The 17,512-nt window shown below is 42.5% G+C and overlaps 1 protein-coding gene across 1 annotated transcript in view; it reads left to right on the top strand.

The window, feature by feature from the left end:
* The first annotated feature begins 1,853 nt into the window (after positions 1-1,853).
* LOC136626203 (alpha-2-macroglobulin-like) overlaps positions 1,854-17,512 on the top strand; it is a 67,214-nt gene continuing 51,555 nt past the window's right edge. Inside the window, exons 1-3 of the mRNA XM_066601045.1 lie at positions 1,854-2,004; positions 14,818-15,001; positions 16,626-16,782. Coding sequence (XP_066457142.1) covers positions 1,931-2,004; positions 14,818-15,001; positions 16,626-16,782 — 415 coding nt within the window. The 5' untranslated portion in view covers positions 1,854-1,930. The remainder of the gene's footprint in view (positions 2,005-14,817; positions 15,002-16,625; positions 16,783-17,512) is intronic.

The raw sequence follows: 17,512 nt of genomic DNA, 5'->3' as shown, positions 1-17,512 counted from the left end.
GCTGGCTCTTTAAGAAGCTGGGAGTGGGTGTGCACTAACCCTGCAGACAGAAGTAAGAGAGTGAACAGAGGAGAGGCGTGCAGAGTGCAAATAACAGTGATGCCCGACCACAGCAGTGGCGGTGAAATGTGAGAGCATCCTCTTTTCCTGCTAAGAGTCATAATACGCTGTTGGCCTCAGGACTTCACTTTGTGTCCCTTGTCAACTAGTTGATTGTATATACAGAAACCAGAAATGATAAAGTGATGGTGTAGTGGCCCAGTAGATCTATTCCTGGCCCCCTCTATAAATGTCATACATGTAATGTCCTTTGTTGGTGCGCTGTGCAAAAGTGTCTTGTCATTCTGTTATTTGTATTGCACAGCTGCAGCAAGTGCGGTATCAATTTGTCTTGTCACGTGGTATGAGTGAGAATATAAATAGGAGTGTGTGAGAGCGGGAAAGGAGTTCTGAGACTCCATTTCTTCTGGGTCCCTTAGAGAGAGTGCCAGCCACATGGGGGTACCTTCAACTCTCATGTGGTGAAGAATGGAGAAAGAAGAGAGGTTTTTCTGAGAGTGTATGTTCCAGAGATGAGAGAGGAGTGAGCCGCAATTGAAGAAGAGAGAGTGTGAGCAAGAAGCAGGTACCACTTCCAGAGCCAAGTGCAGAGGTACTCTTTATTCATCTTTTCCTATGCGGCTGTCCTAAAGTCTGGGATTACCATGTAGTGGTACACTCATTTGCTTTACACATCTGATGGTCCTGAAGTCTGGGATCACCGAGTGGAGGTACTCTCAAGTCTGACTAATACCTGCTCTGCAAATCAGTGTCATTTGTACCCTGTATACAAAAAGTTGTTCCAATAAAGTTTTGACAGGCCCTGACCATTCCCAGGGACCTGAGGTACGTTACTTCTGTCTGCGGCTCCATTTATTTACCACCGAGGGTTATACCAGTGGGTAACGGAATGGTGTCACCCATGACATCAGCTTTCCTTGTTCTCCAATTTATTGGGCTTTCCTATCCAAGGGGTGTCCGGAAGAGGCCCAGCGCTGCTCTGGCCGAGGCTACATGTGTCCCATAGGGAGGAAGCCTTGTAAGTGCCACCGAAACAAGTGATCACTCTACCCTCTCAGCTCCTCAACGTGTCTTGTGTCTGGAGTCACCCTACGGGACGCTGCAATGGCGCATATGGTTGTTAGGAAGAACCGAAAGTCTCATCCCTGAATGGTGAACAAAATTGTCTAAAGTCAAGGGGTCGAAGATGAGCAAGATCACAGGAAGTTTTTAAAAAATATGAAAAAAGATGCAAAATTCTGACAGGGTGAAAATAAGCAAATATCTTTGAAACAGGGAACTTCTAGTAAGATGAAGCACGTGACCTAATACAAGCCAGGGATTAGCAGGCCCGCAGCTTTACCAACCAACAAATGGATCAAAAGATTATATGACCTACACATTGTGCTTGACGGGACAATAACTTATTCTTAGTGAGATACTTTGGAAGAGAAGGGGATTATTTGCAGGTGGCTCTAACACTGAATTACATTGTGTGCCCCATAAGCTTTGCCAGGTAAACAATGCACTTAGAATATCCTGATGCCAGTCGGAGACTTTACACCACCACATAGTCCTTTCTGGTTAAAAAAGTTGCCCCTGTGACGGCAGCGGAGTTAACAATGTCTTGAAATTCCCATCACAATTTAGAAATCCTGTGTACCTGGGCAGGAGGCCACACTTACACAGTAATAGGATAGAATACAAGAAAACACATTGGTCAACGGACACAAGGCAACGCAAACAGGCTTCATCCCTGACAGAGCAGCCCTTGTGCAAGGGTCAGTGTTTGTGCAATGTGTGTTTGCCAGGGGGCTGTACACAGACCAAGCTTTATAAAGCCATCTCCCTCCAGCATTCTTCCTCCTGAATGTGATATCTGACCAGCAGCATGTGGAGATCAGCTCTTGCACTGTGCCTGCTCCTGGCCGGCATCTACGGAGGAGGTTGTGCCGAACCCGACCCGTAAGTGAAACCTCATTTTCTTTGCCATTGTTGAATACATTACTTCTAGCTATTTTCTGCACTTTAGATGGTCAGCTTTTATCATACATCATTACTTATGTCTAGTCTTGTTTTCTTCTGCCATCATCCATATCCATATTATGACTTTTACGAAGCCTATATCCTGCTATAAGTATTACTTTTGGCCATCACTGTAGTATTTGGTCTAAATGTATACTATATTCTTTACATGCCTCGAAAGGAATCCCCAAAATAAAGAAATGACTTAAGGGCTTTCATTTATCATTTGATTAAAACTAAATAAACTAAATATTTACTTGATTGTTACTATTTTCAAAAAGCCAACATTTCAGTGCTGTATGGTCAGTATGTGCTTTGCTATACCAATGCCCGTATCATACATATTAAGTCTTGTATGCAGAGTGTGAACTTCATACATTGAGATTGATATACATGACCTGTCCAGAGAGTAAGTTGTATGATAAGGCATGGTTCCCTGAAACTTCAGTTCAGGGATCAAATTTTTTAGATTTCGGATAATAGCAAACTTGTTTAACCCCTTAAGGACCAGGCTGTTTTGTACCTTAAGGACCAGACACTTTTTAGTGATTTTACCCATATGGTGGCTTAACTGCCCTATTATTTTTTCTTCAGCTACTAAAAGTATTTTTGATGCGTTTTTTTTTCTGTGACGTATAGGGCTATTTTTAAATAGTTTTATTAGAGGTAAAAAGCTAAAAAAAATGATTTTTTAAAACATTTAAAGTTTTTTTTAAATTAGTATATTTACTCTAAAATAAAGTATGGGAACGGGTTCCTCATTTTGTTTCGGGCATTTTAATATATGATATGTATGGTTTTGGATTAAAGGTCGCATACGGTTTTGGTTGGCGTTGGCTTTGGGTTATTTTCTTTCTTATGTATATATATGTATTTTATTCTGTAATTTTGTTTTACTTATTTATGTAATTATGCTTTTTACCATCTATGTCCCCCATGACGTCATATAAAACCTCTGGGGGACATTCACATGCTTTTTTATTTTCTGTATTTGGCACTTTTCCACTGTAGCTTGGGCATCCGTAGGAGCCCCAGTTACAGGGAAAAACATTGTCTGTAGTGACAATAGTCACTGGCAGAGCTGGCTAGGGTCTAGAATGACCCTGCAGCTCTGCTGTAGCAGGGGATCCTGGCGGTTATGTGACCGCTCATATAGTGGAAATTATACTTCCAGTTTCACTTTTTAGTACATAGCGCTCATTGAGCGCTGTGTACTTGGGAAAGGAGAAAGCAGAAAGTGTTAAAAACCGCGTCTCCCTTCTCCTCCGGGTTATCCGCTGTGACTAACAGCTGAGAACCCAATCTGCTTCTGATTGATTGCAGAAGCAGAGGCTTTAAACCCCCGCCATATTTTCACTACGCTCATTGGCCATCTAATGTGCAGGGAAGCACAACTGAATCAGCAGGAGTCTCAGAGGTAGAAACATCCCTTTAAGTAAAATCAACACTAATTTATCTGACAGCTTTCTCTTCTGACTCCCACGTATATATGTATGCATGCATGGATCTTGCATGTTTGTTTCATTACGGAGAGGTAGATAGTCTGCTGTCACTCACCTCTGGCAGCACTTATCTCTTGGATGAGCAAATCCGTCACGCTCAATCTTCCTTTCCCCAACACTAGTTTCACCCCATCCATATATTGTCAACTGACCCTCAACAATTAGCAGGTTTGCTCAACATTTATCTGCTTATAGCCAGTTTAACACTTACTAAAGGCTTAAGATAAAACTATATATATATCTCAATACAGTAAAATCTGATGTGTACGGCCAGTTTAAGATTTATCAGGAAAGTCTGCAGATCTTGAATATGTAAATGAAGGGCTACCGGACATCCTTAGCTATCTCCTCTTTGAGAGAAGTGGGTCATGGTAGGATTCTACAGCTGATTCCAATATAATTGGCAGCAACGTTGTCTGGCAGCTATGAATAAGGATGCAACGCGTCTGAAATGCTTTTTTGAAGACCAATAAAGAAGAATTATATTCACAGCTGCCAGGTACCGGTCTTCACATCTGGTGGCAGCTCAAGCCTAATCTCCTAGACCTAATGTTAGACTCTGTTTTGTCGGGTTGCTGTTGTGTTTTGATGGCCAGGATAGAGTAGTTTGCAATTCTTTTTGGTAAAAACAGGCAGTAAGATCCAAAAGAAACCAGTAGGATCTGTCAGGATCCACTATACAACTGATCTGTCATAACTGCTACGGCCTTGATAATAATAGCAGCCAAAATGCTAGTGTGAATATGGTCTAAACCCTGCTCATAAAGAGAATGGTTTTGTCCAGTTTCCAACATGTTCATACAGTTCCAGGAAGAATGACAGAGAAGCAACACAACACATACTACTTGGGGAAACAATCATTTACTAAATCAGACATATCAGGAGAGCTAAAATTGAGTTCTGTTATCTTGCTATTATTTATGTACAGAGATAAGTGAACTTTTGAAAAGTTTGGTTTGGCCAGTTCACCGAATTTCAGAAAAAAGTTTGGTTCGGCTCCTCCTCCTCCAAGGATGAGATTCAGGTTCATTATGAACCAAACGTTTACCAGAGTTCGACCTGAAACAGGGTTTGACTGGTTCAGCTCACTCAACACTATTTATATAGTATCCTACCTTTCGATATAACTTTAATCAACACCACACAGCCCAAAAGGGCAAGAAGAACAGATTATGGGCGTTACATGAAGTGTTCTTAGCTTGTGAGAAAAACCTTAGGTCACTAAATGAATGTGATGTACTCCACAAATGAGTGGAAATTACACAACTGGAAATAACATCTCAGTTTTTTTTTAAACTAACCAGAGCCAAAATTATCAGGGTGGGGTCACATACGTGCGCACCTAGGTACGAGCAAAAACACGCGTGTATGCAGCTGCGTGCAGTGTTTTCAATGGAGCCGCTGCTGCTGCCGGCGGCTCCATTGAAAACAATGCTCTGCCGGCCCCCTGCATTCTTTTTCAGGGAAGGGCTTTACATATAAGCCCTTCCCTGAAAAAGAAACATTTTAGTGTAAAAAAATAAAATACTTATCTCTCCTCCGCTTCCGTGATCCCCGCAGGGATGAAGAATACATCTGCCGCATGCGGTAGATGTTTCCTTCATCTCCACTAGTTAAAAGAATTCCCTGCTGCTACATCTGCCACATCTGTGGCAGATGCAGCAGAGGAATTTTTCAATTCTCTACCGCAGCTGTCATACATGTCAGCTGCGGTAGAAGATTCTGCTGCTAATTGATTTCAGGGAAGGGCTTTAAATATAAGCCCTTCCCTGAAAATCAAGTAAAAGTACTGTAAAAACACACACAAAAAAACATACTTACCTCCCTTCTGCTGCCGGGCTCAGCTGCGTCTTCTCCTGGCTGTCCCCGGCTTTCTAGTTCTGAGCTATCAGCATGCGGGGATTTAAAATCCATGCCTGCTGGTAGCTCTGATTGTGATTGGCTCAGCGCTTCAGCCAATCACAATCAGAGCTACCAGCAGGCGGGGATTTTAAATCCCCGCCTGCTGATAGCTCAGCAGCGCTACAGAGCCAGGGACAGCGCGAGAAGTCGCTGCTGAGCCCCGGCAGCCGTCAATGGATTTCAGGGAAGGGCTTCATAAGCCCTTCCCTGAAAAGCCATTTAAAATAGTGTTTAAAAAAAATTTATAAAATACTTACCTGCCTTCAGCGGCCGGGGCTTAGCCGCGACTTCTGCGCTCAGCCAATCACAATCAGAGTTACCAGCAAGCAGGGATTTTAAATCCCCGGATGCCGATAGCTCAGAACTACAGAGTCGGGGACAGCCGCAGAAGTCGCGGCTGAGCCCCGGCAGCTGAAGGCAGGTGAGTATTTATTTATTTTTTTTACACTGTTTTAAATGGCTTTTCAGGGAAGGTTTTATGAAGCCCTTCCCTGAAATCTATTGACAGCTGCCGGGGCTCAGCGGCGACTTCTCGTGCTGTCCCCGACTCTGTAGTGCTGCTGAGCTATCAGCAGCTGGGGATTTAAAATCCCCACCTGTTGGTAGCTCTGATTGTGATTGGCTGAAGCGCTTCTGACAAGCCGGTGGTCTCCATGGCAACTTGTAAACAAAGCAGTGCAGGAGTTTGAAAATAGAAGCTGGAAGTTGCCGGCAGATCGGTAATATCTTCCTGCTTCTTTTTGCAAAGTCCTGCACTGTTCTGTGTGGGACTGTGCAGGCAGAGCACACTGCCACAGCTTGTGGCATTGTGCTCTGCAGGTCCCATAGTGAAACATAGCCCGGAAATCTTCCAGGCTATATTGCTATGGGCAGTGAAGCTCCTCCCAGAAAATTTCCAGGTGTGCCACTCAAGGGCTTAAATGGAGGCAGAATGTAAAAGTGAATGGCAATTTAAACCAAACCTGGCCACTGCAGTGACAATGGAGCTGTCTGCTTCCTGTAAAAATCAGCACAGTGGATGAGCGCACTGGCTCAGCAAACAGATGATAGCAGAGGTTCGGGGCAGCAAATCTTCACTGATCTATTATTGATGGCCAGTCCTATGGATAGACTATCAATAGTTTAGAACTGGACAATCGCTTTAACTCAATTCAATTCCAGATATGTATGGACACTTTAGCTTGGATAGCCAGCACCAGATCACCACAGGACCTCCGAAACTCAGAGCTTCTGAAACCACATCTATCATACTTTCATGATGTAGCATAAAAATATAGAACTATTTTGCAACTTTTTTACTGACCATGTGACTCCTTTGTAAAAGAAAAGAATAAAAATCAGAAGCCAACACTCATAGTCCTTGTAACTACATCTGGCCATGCAAATGACAATAAAAAGCCCAACTATGCCTCTTTATCTCTCCGGGCTAGGAAAATTACCGCAATAGTCATATTAGTCATAGAGGAAATTGCTTTACTGTGCCAAAAGCCTTGAAAAAGCCCAATGCATGTTGGGAAGGTGTAGTGTGCTGTCTCTAGTGGGGAGGAAAGAAGAAGAAAGTTTTCAATAGTAGCTAGTTGTATGATATTTAAGCCAAATTTAACACTTGCATTTAGTTACAATGAGGACATTTGACCAAAGACGATTGTCTGCATTCATTGATGTTACAATGTGCTTTAGGCTGTGGTCAGACGAGCGTATTTTTTTGGTGCGCCTATGTGTGTGAAAAAAATGTGCCATGCATTAGCGCAAAACACGTGAACGGGCAAAGTTTCATATGTGCAGCGCATGAGACTTTGCCTATTCACTGAAGCAGCTGCGAAAGTCCCCTCATCACTGAACACTGTGACAGCACTGTCACAGTGTTTAGTGATAAGGGGACTGCAGCGAGGATGAAAGAATCCCCTGCCACAGTTGTCACAGCTGTGGCAGAGGAGCGCAATGCTATCCCATTGCTTTCAATAGGGCCGGCGCTGCTTGAAAAAAAAAAAAAAATGCATCACCTCTCCGGCACTGCCCAGCTCCGGAGCGTCTTCTCCCCAGCTCCCCTGCACTATTCTAAAGCCTTTTCTTCTGGTCAGGGATTAAAAAATTCCCGCCTCCTGAAATCGCTGCCTCTGATTAGCTGAGCGCTGTGACCAATCAGAGGCACCACTTGCATAAAAGTTTTAAAAAAGTTAAATAAAGTTAAAGTTTCGTCTCTCCTCATGGATCAATGACATATACATTTGCAATATAATGTTTAAACTTGTTCTACAAAGCAGCAGAGATATTCCTTTACCTGTGGACCTGTAGGCTCCAGGTTTTACTGGTCAGGCAAGCTCAGTGGCTTCAAATTCTGTAATGATAACACAGTTTGTACATTTGTGAGGCATTGTGGGAGATATAAGTTTTGCACTCCCCCAAACTCAATTTATATAACAGTGGGGAAATCTGAAGCTGTCTGGAAAGCAGCGGGGGTCCGGGTCAGCAAAATAGGGACTGGAGTTCAGTTTATTGATTTAGATGGACATTTAGAATAATGATAATAAATGGAAACATTTACAAAGTCTCCAGAATATCCTTTCAAGGACAATGCATTAACTTTCTGATCTTGATTACATATTAATGACTAATACAGTCAGCATTTTGTGTCATAACTGATAGTTCCAAGACACACATGGCAGAGTTTACAGATGATCCTAAAATATTTACATGACCATGGATCTGATGACCTGCTTACATGTTTTGAATAAGAAGTTGTCAATAGAGATGAGCGAGCACCAAAATGCTCGGGTGCTCGTTACTCGGGACGAAATTTTCGCAATGCTCGAGGGTTCGTTTCGAGTAACGAACCCCATTGAAGTCAATGGGCGACCCGAGCATTTTTGTATATCGCCGATGCTTGCTAAGGTTTTCGTTTGTGAAAATCTGGGCAATTCTACAAAGTGATGGGAACGACACAGCAACGGATAGGGCAGGCGAGGGGCTACATCGTTGGCTGCATCTCAAGTTCCCAGGTCCCACTATTAAGCCACAATAGCGGCAAGAGTGCCCCCCCCCCCGCACTGTCAGCGTAAAGATTGTTCTCCTCTGCCATAGCTGTAACAGCTGTGGCAGAGAAGAACGATGTTTGCCCATTGAATTCAATGGAGCCAGCAATACAGCAGGTTCCACTGAAAGCAATGGGCTGCCGGCGATCGCAGGATGAATTGTCGGGAAGGGGTTAAATATATAACCCCTTCCCTGCAATTCATCCAGAAATGTGTTACAATAAAAATATATACCGGCGTATAAGGCGACGGGGCGTATAAGACGACCCCCCAACTGTCACCTTATACGCCGGCAATACAGTGGAGCAAAGAATAAAAATCATTACTTACTTCTTCTGACGTTCTGCGGTGCTGCTGCAGGCTGTCGCTCCCTCCTGGTCCACGGCAGAGTATTGCTTTCTGGAGCAGGGCTTGAAATCCCCGCCTCCAGAAACACAGCCAATCACAGCCATTCAATGACATCATTGTCATTGGCTGTGATTGGCTGAAGGCACGTGTGTTTCTGGAGGCGGGGATTTAAAGCCCTTCGTAGAGAAATCAATGCTCTGCCGGGAACCAGGAGGGAGCAACAGCCTGCAGGAGCACCGCAGAACACCAGGAGGGAGTGACAGCCTGCAGGAGCGCCGCAGAACGTCAGAAGAAGTAAGTAATGATTTTTATTCTTTGCTCCACTGTATTGCCGGCGTATAAGGTGACAGTTAGGGGGTCGTCTTATACGCCCGGTCGCCTTATACGCCTGTATATATTTTTATTGTAACACATTTCTGGATGAATTGCAGGGAAGGGGTTATATATTTAACCCCTTCCGGACAATTCATCCTGCGATCGCCGGCAGCCCATTGCTTTCAGTGGAACCTGCTGTATTGCTGGCTCCATTGAATTCAATGGGCAAACATCGTTCTTCTCTGCTACAGCTGTTACAGCTGTGGCAGAGAAGAAGGATTTGTCTTCTATATGTTCTCAATGGGGTCGGCGCTGCTGCCGCCGGCCCCATTGAGCGCATATAGAGAAGATTTATGGCCTTAAGAAGGACCGTTTTGGGTTCTTGAAACCTAAAATACTCCTAACACTCTCCCTATAGCAGCTCCAACACGATAGCACTTTCCCTGAACTAATGTCAGAATGCATCTGAGGCGAGCCGCGGGAGGGGCAGATTTCAATACTCGGGTGACACCTAATCTCGCCAGCCACTCACTGCAGGGGGGTGGTATAGGGCTTGAACGTTGCAGGAGGAAGTTGTAATGCCTTCCCTGTCTTTCTATTGGCCAGAAAAGCGCGCTAACGTCTCAGAGATGAAAGTGAAAGTAACTCGAACATCGCGTGGTACTCGTTACGAGTAACGAGCATCTCGAACACCCTAATACTCAAACGAGTATCAAGCTCGGACGAGTATGCTCGCTCATCTCTAGTTGTCAATCATTAGGAAGGCTTCGCTGATCAATTGTCCCCTTGTAAAAATTTGTAGTTCACTCATAATAAAAATCTCTCCTCTAGATGGACTTGTCAGAATGGAATGAATCTTTCTCTGTGTGATTGTAACATTTATATAAGTAAGTGATTACAATATCAGAGCAAAAGGAGAATTTATTGCCCAAAACTGAACACTTGGATACAACATGTGATACGGCTGGGCATGGAGGCATAGAGGTTTTGTATGGTATCCTGTGGCATATTAGGCCAGATATGCTGTAACTGAGCCTTTAGATTGTGCAAACTCATAGGCTGTCAAAGTTGGCATCCCAGATGGTCCGCTACATGTTCTATTGGCTATAAATCTGGTGACTAGGCAGGTCATGACAATATTGTGGAGGCATTCCTGTGACTCCCTTGTCCAAGCAATCGCACTAACAATCATCAGGCACAATCAATAGTACAAATCGCCTGGACAACACAGACCTGGTCCTTCCATGTATTTAAGCTAGCATGATGGGCCATTTATTTGAGCTTTTAAATAAACTGGACCTACAGTGATCAGCTGATTGTGGTGACAGCGGCTATATACTGTCTTCAGGTTCAGAATTTTCCATTATATTTATGGACTTTATCTTACACTACTGTTCAATCCAGTATACTCTTATCCAAGGTCTTAAAACTAATAGGAAACTGGCCTTATTACCCGTGGGAACCAATCAGAGCTAAACTTTCATTTCTTAGACGACTGTAGAAATATGAAAGCTACTCTGTGATTCGCTACTATGGCCAACGAGGCCAGATTTTCTGTGAGACAGTTTTGACAAATAAGGCCAATTCTTAGCATGTTCAAGCTATGAAAAACACCAGTCTATCCTAAACATGACTGGGCAGTACATTTCTGAGATCGCACATAGAGATATTGAGGATGCACTTAATAGACGAAAAGGCCTGCGACGCCTCCACATATTAAGTACGCCATGCACTGGGAAAAGTTATACTAAGCCCTTATGGTTACTTTAGAATGAAAAATGCACAGAATCTGCACAATGGGCCATAGAAAAGAAAATCTGTTTTTGTTGCCTGTAGCAACCAATCACAGCACAGCTTTTAGTTTACCTGAGCAGTATAAGAAATTCCCATGCCTGCCCCCTCACTTGATTGCTTATCACACTTTGTGGATCTCCTCTGTGTATTTCAAGCACCTGTCTGATGCTTATCAGACACCATCTTGACTGTCAGATTTTTTACTTTCACATATAATCCCATGATGCCTCAGTACGGCATTATCAACAACAATCCATGGTTACCCCGTTGTTTTGTCATATTGTATAATCTGAGGAAGGCCTTGTTCCAGTAAGAGAGTTATATTAAGAAATTGCTATTTATGCACAGTTGACTTTAATGGGGCTGTGTTCCAATTCCTGACAAATTCATTGGGGAAGAGTGATACTGCCAAAAGCAGTACAATCTCTTTGTTATAGTACTCTATGAATGATTCCAGCATTAAGATCCCCACTGATCAGACACTGGTGGCATATCTAAAATGTTTATACTGGGAAATCCCTTTGAGTGACTCTTTATAATCAACCATGATGGCCATACGAGAGCTAACTGGTGAGTTTGACTATAGGTCTAATTCCTCTCAATTAAAGGATATGAACACCTTTACACTCCTTTTTTAAATCAATGTGTTTTTGGGAATGAAGACTTTTTCTAATTGGTTTTCATTAAAAATGTCTTGTTTGGTTTCTGTGCTTATGCTCTTGTCCAAGGCACAGCAGACTGGAGAACTAAAATATTAGCAAAATCTGTCAGTGAGCGTATGAGGATGGCTGCTCCGTGAGTGGGGCATATTACACAGTGAGGGATTTGTGAGACACAACCACTCAGGGTTTTTTCTGGCAACATATAGCCATGTGTAAGTTCATGTGATTATTCCACACAGGGAACTGTAGTCTGTAGAAAGCAGCCTGTCATTGTTTCTTACATGCATTCCAAGTCATAAGTAGTAAAAGAGGATAAAAAAACAACTATGATATATCTGGAGAGAGAAACCTTATTATGGAGGACTGTATGGCATTGTTGGGAGATACTGATCATTTCAGCAGTCCCCATGCCCTAGCATGCTGCATTTTCTAGTACTACTGCTTTGTTATGCTCTGCTCTTCATCCAGATAATCTGCCCCCCACTCACCTGCCCATAGCACAATTAGGTTATTAAGTCCAGCTCAGCTCCCACCACCTTGTCATTTGATCTAGAGATATCATTGCAATGTGATCAACTGCACCATGAGTATCTGTTCCACCAGCAAAAATCTATTTCCCTCCAGAAAGCAGTAAAAATACAGGAAAGCATTATGTAGTATTGAGTGGGTGTGGCTATACAGCCTCTGAAAGGGGAGAGGGTATGGGGAGTTAAGCTTGTGCTGATCAGTACTGGTAAGGCCCCCAGCCAGAAAGGTCAACTGAGGACTTGAGACAATGCAAGTATGAGATGTTCTAAGTGCATGAGAACGAAAACTCAAAGCAAAAAACAAATGCATTATTTTTTTTCTGTAGGGGTTTAGTAAGATATGAGTGTATTGATTTTTCATGGACAAAGGTTTCCATAACCTTTAAGCTGGACACTTACACTAGAATTTTCAGCATCATATCAACAAAAGATTAAAGGGGTTGTCCCGCGGCAGCAAGTGGGTCTATACACTTCTGTATGGCCATATTAATGCACTTTGTAATATACATTGTGCATTAATTATGAGCCATACAGAAGTTATAAAAAGTTTTATACTTACCTGTTCCGTTGCTGGCGTCCTCGTCTCCATGGTGCCGACTAATTTTCGGCCTCTGATGGCCAAATTAGCCGCGCTTGCGCAGTCCGGGTCTTCTGCTTTCTTCTATGGAGCCTCTCGTGCAGAATGCCGGCTCCGTGTAGCTCCGCCCCGTCACGTGCCGATTCCAGCCAATCAGGAGGCTGCAATCGGCAATAGACCGCACAGAAGAGCTGCGGTCCACGGAGGAAGAGGATCCCGGCGGCCATCTTCACCGGTAAGTATAGAAGTCACCGGAGCGTGGGGATTAAGGTAAGCGCTCCGGTAAGCTTTCTTTAGGTCCCTGCATCGGGGTTGTCTCGCGCCGAACGGGGGGGGGGTTGAAAAAAAAAAAAACCCGTTTCGGCGCGGGACAACCCCTTTAACAAGACTTCTTTTGTGATGTATTGTATACTCAGAAGTTATTGAAAAGCCCAACGAATTACAACCCTAATCTTAAAAATCTGGGACGCTGTGTAAAATGTAAATAACTGTAAAGAATAAAAGAATGCAATGATTTGTAAATCTCTTTTTAAGCATGTTTTACTCACAATAGAACATAGAACACATATAAGAAGGTGAAAGTAAGACATTTTTCCATTTCGTTTAAAAGAAAAATAACTAATTTAGAAATTGATGGCAGTAACACATCTCAAAAATGTTGGGACTGGGATAATAAGAAGCTGGAAAAGTAAGTGGCACTAATGAAAAACAGCTTGAAGGTCAACTTTCTACTACGTCACATGACTGTGTATAAAAATAACATGCTAGAGAGGCAGAGTCTCTGAGAAACAAAGAAGATCAGAGGATCACCAATCTGTGGAAAACTGCGTCTAAAAATTGTGGAACAATTTCAGAAAAATGTTTCTCTATATAAAATTGTGATAACTTTTAGTATACCACCATCTATAGTACATAATATCATCAAAATATTAAGAGAATCTGGAGACATTCATGTGAACAAGGGTCAACCTGGATGGGCAATGTTGGATGCTTGAGATCTTAGGGCCCGAGGTGCACTGCAATAATATCAGGCATGATTCTGTAGATCACTGCGTGGACTCAGGAATACTTCCAGAAATCATTGTCTGTGAACTCATTCGCAATTTAATCCACAAATGCAAGTTAAAGCTGTATCATGCAAAGAAGAAGTCATATATCAACATAATCCAGAAATGCCCACGTCTTCTGTGGGCCAAAGCTCATTTAAGATGGACTGAGGTAAAATGATAAACTGTTCCCTGATCAGATGAATCAAAATGTGAAATTCTTTTTGGAAATCACGGGCTCGATAGGAGAGGGACCATGCAGTTTGTTAGTGCACAGTTCAAAAACCTGGATCCCTGATGGTATGGGGTTGCATTAGTGCCTATGGCATGGGCAGCTTGCACATCCTGAAAGGCACTATCAATGCTGAGCAGTATATAGAGGTTTTAGAACAACATATGTTCCCATCCACACAACGTCTCTTTCAGGGAAGGCCTTGCATATTTCAGGAAGACAATGCTAAACCACATACTGCATCCATCACAACAGCATGGCTTCACAAAAGAAGAGTCCGGGGGCTGAACCGTCCACTTGCAGTCCAGATCTTCCACCAATAGAGAACATCTGGCGCATTATGGAATGAAAAATTTGTCAAAAACGACCCAAGACTGTGGAGCAGCTAGAATCCCACATCAGACAAGAATGGGACAACATTCCTCTCTCAAAACAATGGTCTCCTCACTTCCCGGATGTTTACCAGCTGCTTTAAAAAGAAGGACTGGTAGACACGGCCCTGGCCCAACTTTCTCTGCGATGTGTGGCTGCCATCAACTTCTGAATGAGTTAATTTCTTTTAATGAAATGGAAAAACGTCTCCCTTTCACCTTCTGATATGTCTTCTATGTTCTACTGTGCATAAAATATGGCTATATGAGATTTTCAAATCATTGCTTTATTTTTTTTCTTAACATTTATTTACTTTTTACACAGCATCCCAACTTTTTGGTCATTGGGGTCATCAGTATGACCCATTATTTTTTAACAGAATATATAAAGAGCCTTCAGATAGCCTTACTATTTGATTAAAATTTTTGTATCTTCTTTCGTCAGGAAATATATGCTGCTGGTTCCTACTGCGTTGAAGGCCAAACATGATCAGAAATTCTGCCTGCAGCTGTCCAATCTTAATGAATCTGTTAGAGTGACTGTGACCCTGGAGACTGAGACCCAGAACACAACATTACTGGAGAAACAAGTCACCCAAACTGAAGAAGACAACTGTGTCACCTTTACTGTAAGTATGGCAGTGTGGTGAATATACTTGTTTAATCTATTACAATACAATTATTTAACATTTTTCATCCAAAACTTTAACTCCTTAGGGTGCATTTCCACGAACGTATATCGGCTCGGTTTTCACGCTGAGCCGATATATGTCGTCCTCATCTGCAGGGGGGAGAGGATGGAAGAGCCAGGAGCAGGAACTGAGCTCCCGCCCCCTCTCTGCCTCCTCTCCGCCCCTCTGCACTATTTGCAATGGGGAGAGGCAGAACGGGGCGGGGCTAATTCTCTGCACTTAGCCCCGCCCTCATCCAGCCTCCTTTCATTGCAAATAGTGCAGAGGGGCGAAGAGGAGGCAGAGAGGGGGCGGGAGCTCAGTTCCTGCTCCTGGCTCTTCCATTCCCCCCCCCCCTGCAGATGAGGACCATGTATATCGGCTCGGCGTGAAAACCGAGCCGATATACGTTCGTGGGAATGCAGCCCACAGAACACAACAAGTTTTTTTTTGTTTATTTTCTTTTTTTTAATCCTTTCCTTTTTACAGAGCAAGCTCTAGATGTTTTGATTACTTTTTACTCAATTTTTTAATGGCATGGTGACCAAAAAACACAATTCTGACATTGTATATTTTTTTTCCTACGCCGTTCATCATGCAGGATGAATAATGCTATATGTTGGTCTTTTACAGGCATGGCGATACCAATTATGTTTATTTTTTTGTTTAGATTGTTATGTCAAAAATGGGAAAAGTTTTATTTTAACTTTTAGTATTTTTTTATTTCATATCTAATCCAAAATGTATTAAACTTATTTTTAGTCTTTTTTTAATCCCCATGGTGCCACTAACTTGTAATGATCTGATTACTTATACAATGTACTGCAATACTTCAGTATTGCAGCATATTGTGCTTCTTATGCAAGCCTATTAAGCCCTTCCACAAGCATAGCTTAATACACTGAAATCTATGGCAGACCTGGGACTTTCACCTATTGGCATTCCGTTATCATAGCTGAGATGCCGCAGTCAGCATTCACTGCATTACCCGAGTAGTTAAAGGGCCATAATCAGAGCTAATTCTAATCGTGGCCATTGTGAGCTGTACGAAATAGCTGCCAGATATGGAAAAAGCTCCACTCTCGAGCACATCTGTTGTATATATATGGCAAAGGTTGCAAAGAGGTTAAAGTCTATGTCAGCTGTTGATACCATTTTGTGGTTTACATATGAAGTTCATTTAGATTCAGAATTCAGTAAATCTGTAATTATATTACTTTTTTAATAACTAATTATTAGCTACTGTTATTAAATTCCTGAGCTGCATTTCTAATTCTTCAGCCTTCAGAGCTGTAATCTCCCTGCTATTTTGATGGTTCACACTCTGCACAGAGGTTACTTTAGTGATTCTGATTATAAGAATTGTCATATATACACCAGGATATATGCACAATAATCTGTTATACGGAAAGCAAATCATCCCACAGCTTTATGGGACCCCAGCTAAACTGTTAGAAATATATCCCCAAAGAAGCTTGATTATTTCCAACAGTACTATGATTGCAGCTCTGAACTATGCTTAAATAATGACTAATAATTAATAAGTTATAAATACAGTAAAAAAGGTTTCATGCTCTTTCAGACACCCGACGCTAACAAAATAATCCTGGGACACATCAGTCTAGAGGTTGATGGTAACACGCTACACTTCAGGAAAAGGAGAAGTATTCTTATCCGACCGCTAGAAAACCTGGTGTTTATGCAAACTGACAAACCCATCTACAAACCTGGGCAGACAGGTGAGTCGGCTAACACTGATCCCTCTTCCAGCAGCAAAACACAAATTTCCAACTCTGAGTTAAATTCACGTCACCAACAAACAAATATATATTTATTTTAAAGATAGGTTATTGGCTGTTTGTGTTATTAAGGAGTTCATAGAATCATAGAATGGTAGAGTTGGAAGAGACCTCCATGGTCATCTGGTCCAACCCCCTGCTCAGTGCAGGATCACTAAATCATCCCAGACAGATGTCTGTCCAGCCTTTGTTTGAACACTTCCATTGAAGGAGAACTCACCACCTCCTGTGGTAATCTGTCCATTGCATAACGTTTTAGTCTGATCATTGGGCAGCTGTAAGGGTCCTTTTCATGGGCCAACTATTGGTCAAAAAATCACTCTAATGGGACATTTGAAGCAATGTTTGTCATGTGTAAATGCCGGATCCGAGAGGGTACTGTGTGAGAAATTGCTCATTAGTTGCTAACCGCTTCTTTGCAGCTCCTTGGAACAACCAGTGGACGACTTTTTGCTCAGTATAAGCAGGCAGTCCTTCATTGTTGAGTGACTGCCTGTTAACAGTTCAATTCACTGAATGACTATTGCTTGTATGTGAAGCCACAGGAACGATATTATTTGGACAAATGTCCGGTGTTCTGCATCCAACAGTTGTGTCATGTATAAGTACCGGAAGAGTACAGATACACATTAGATAACTGTTGGTTGAATGCTCGGTTGACCACTATCTT

The sequence above is a fragment of the Eleutherodactylus coqui genome, chromosome 4 (genome assembly GCF_035609145.1).
Source record: "Eleutherodactylus coqui strain aEleCoq1 chromosome 4, aEleCoq1.hap1, whole genome shotgun sequence".
NCBI lineage: Eukaryota > Metazoa > Chordata > Amphibia > Anura > Eleutherodactylidae > Eleutherodactylus > Eleutherodactylus coqui.
Note: the sequence above shows the minus strand (reverse complement) of the source record. Positions and strands in the feature narration are given on the sequence as shown.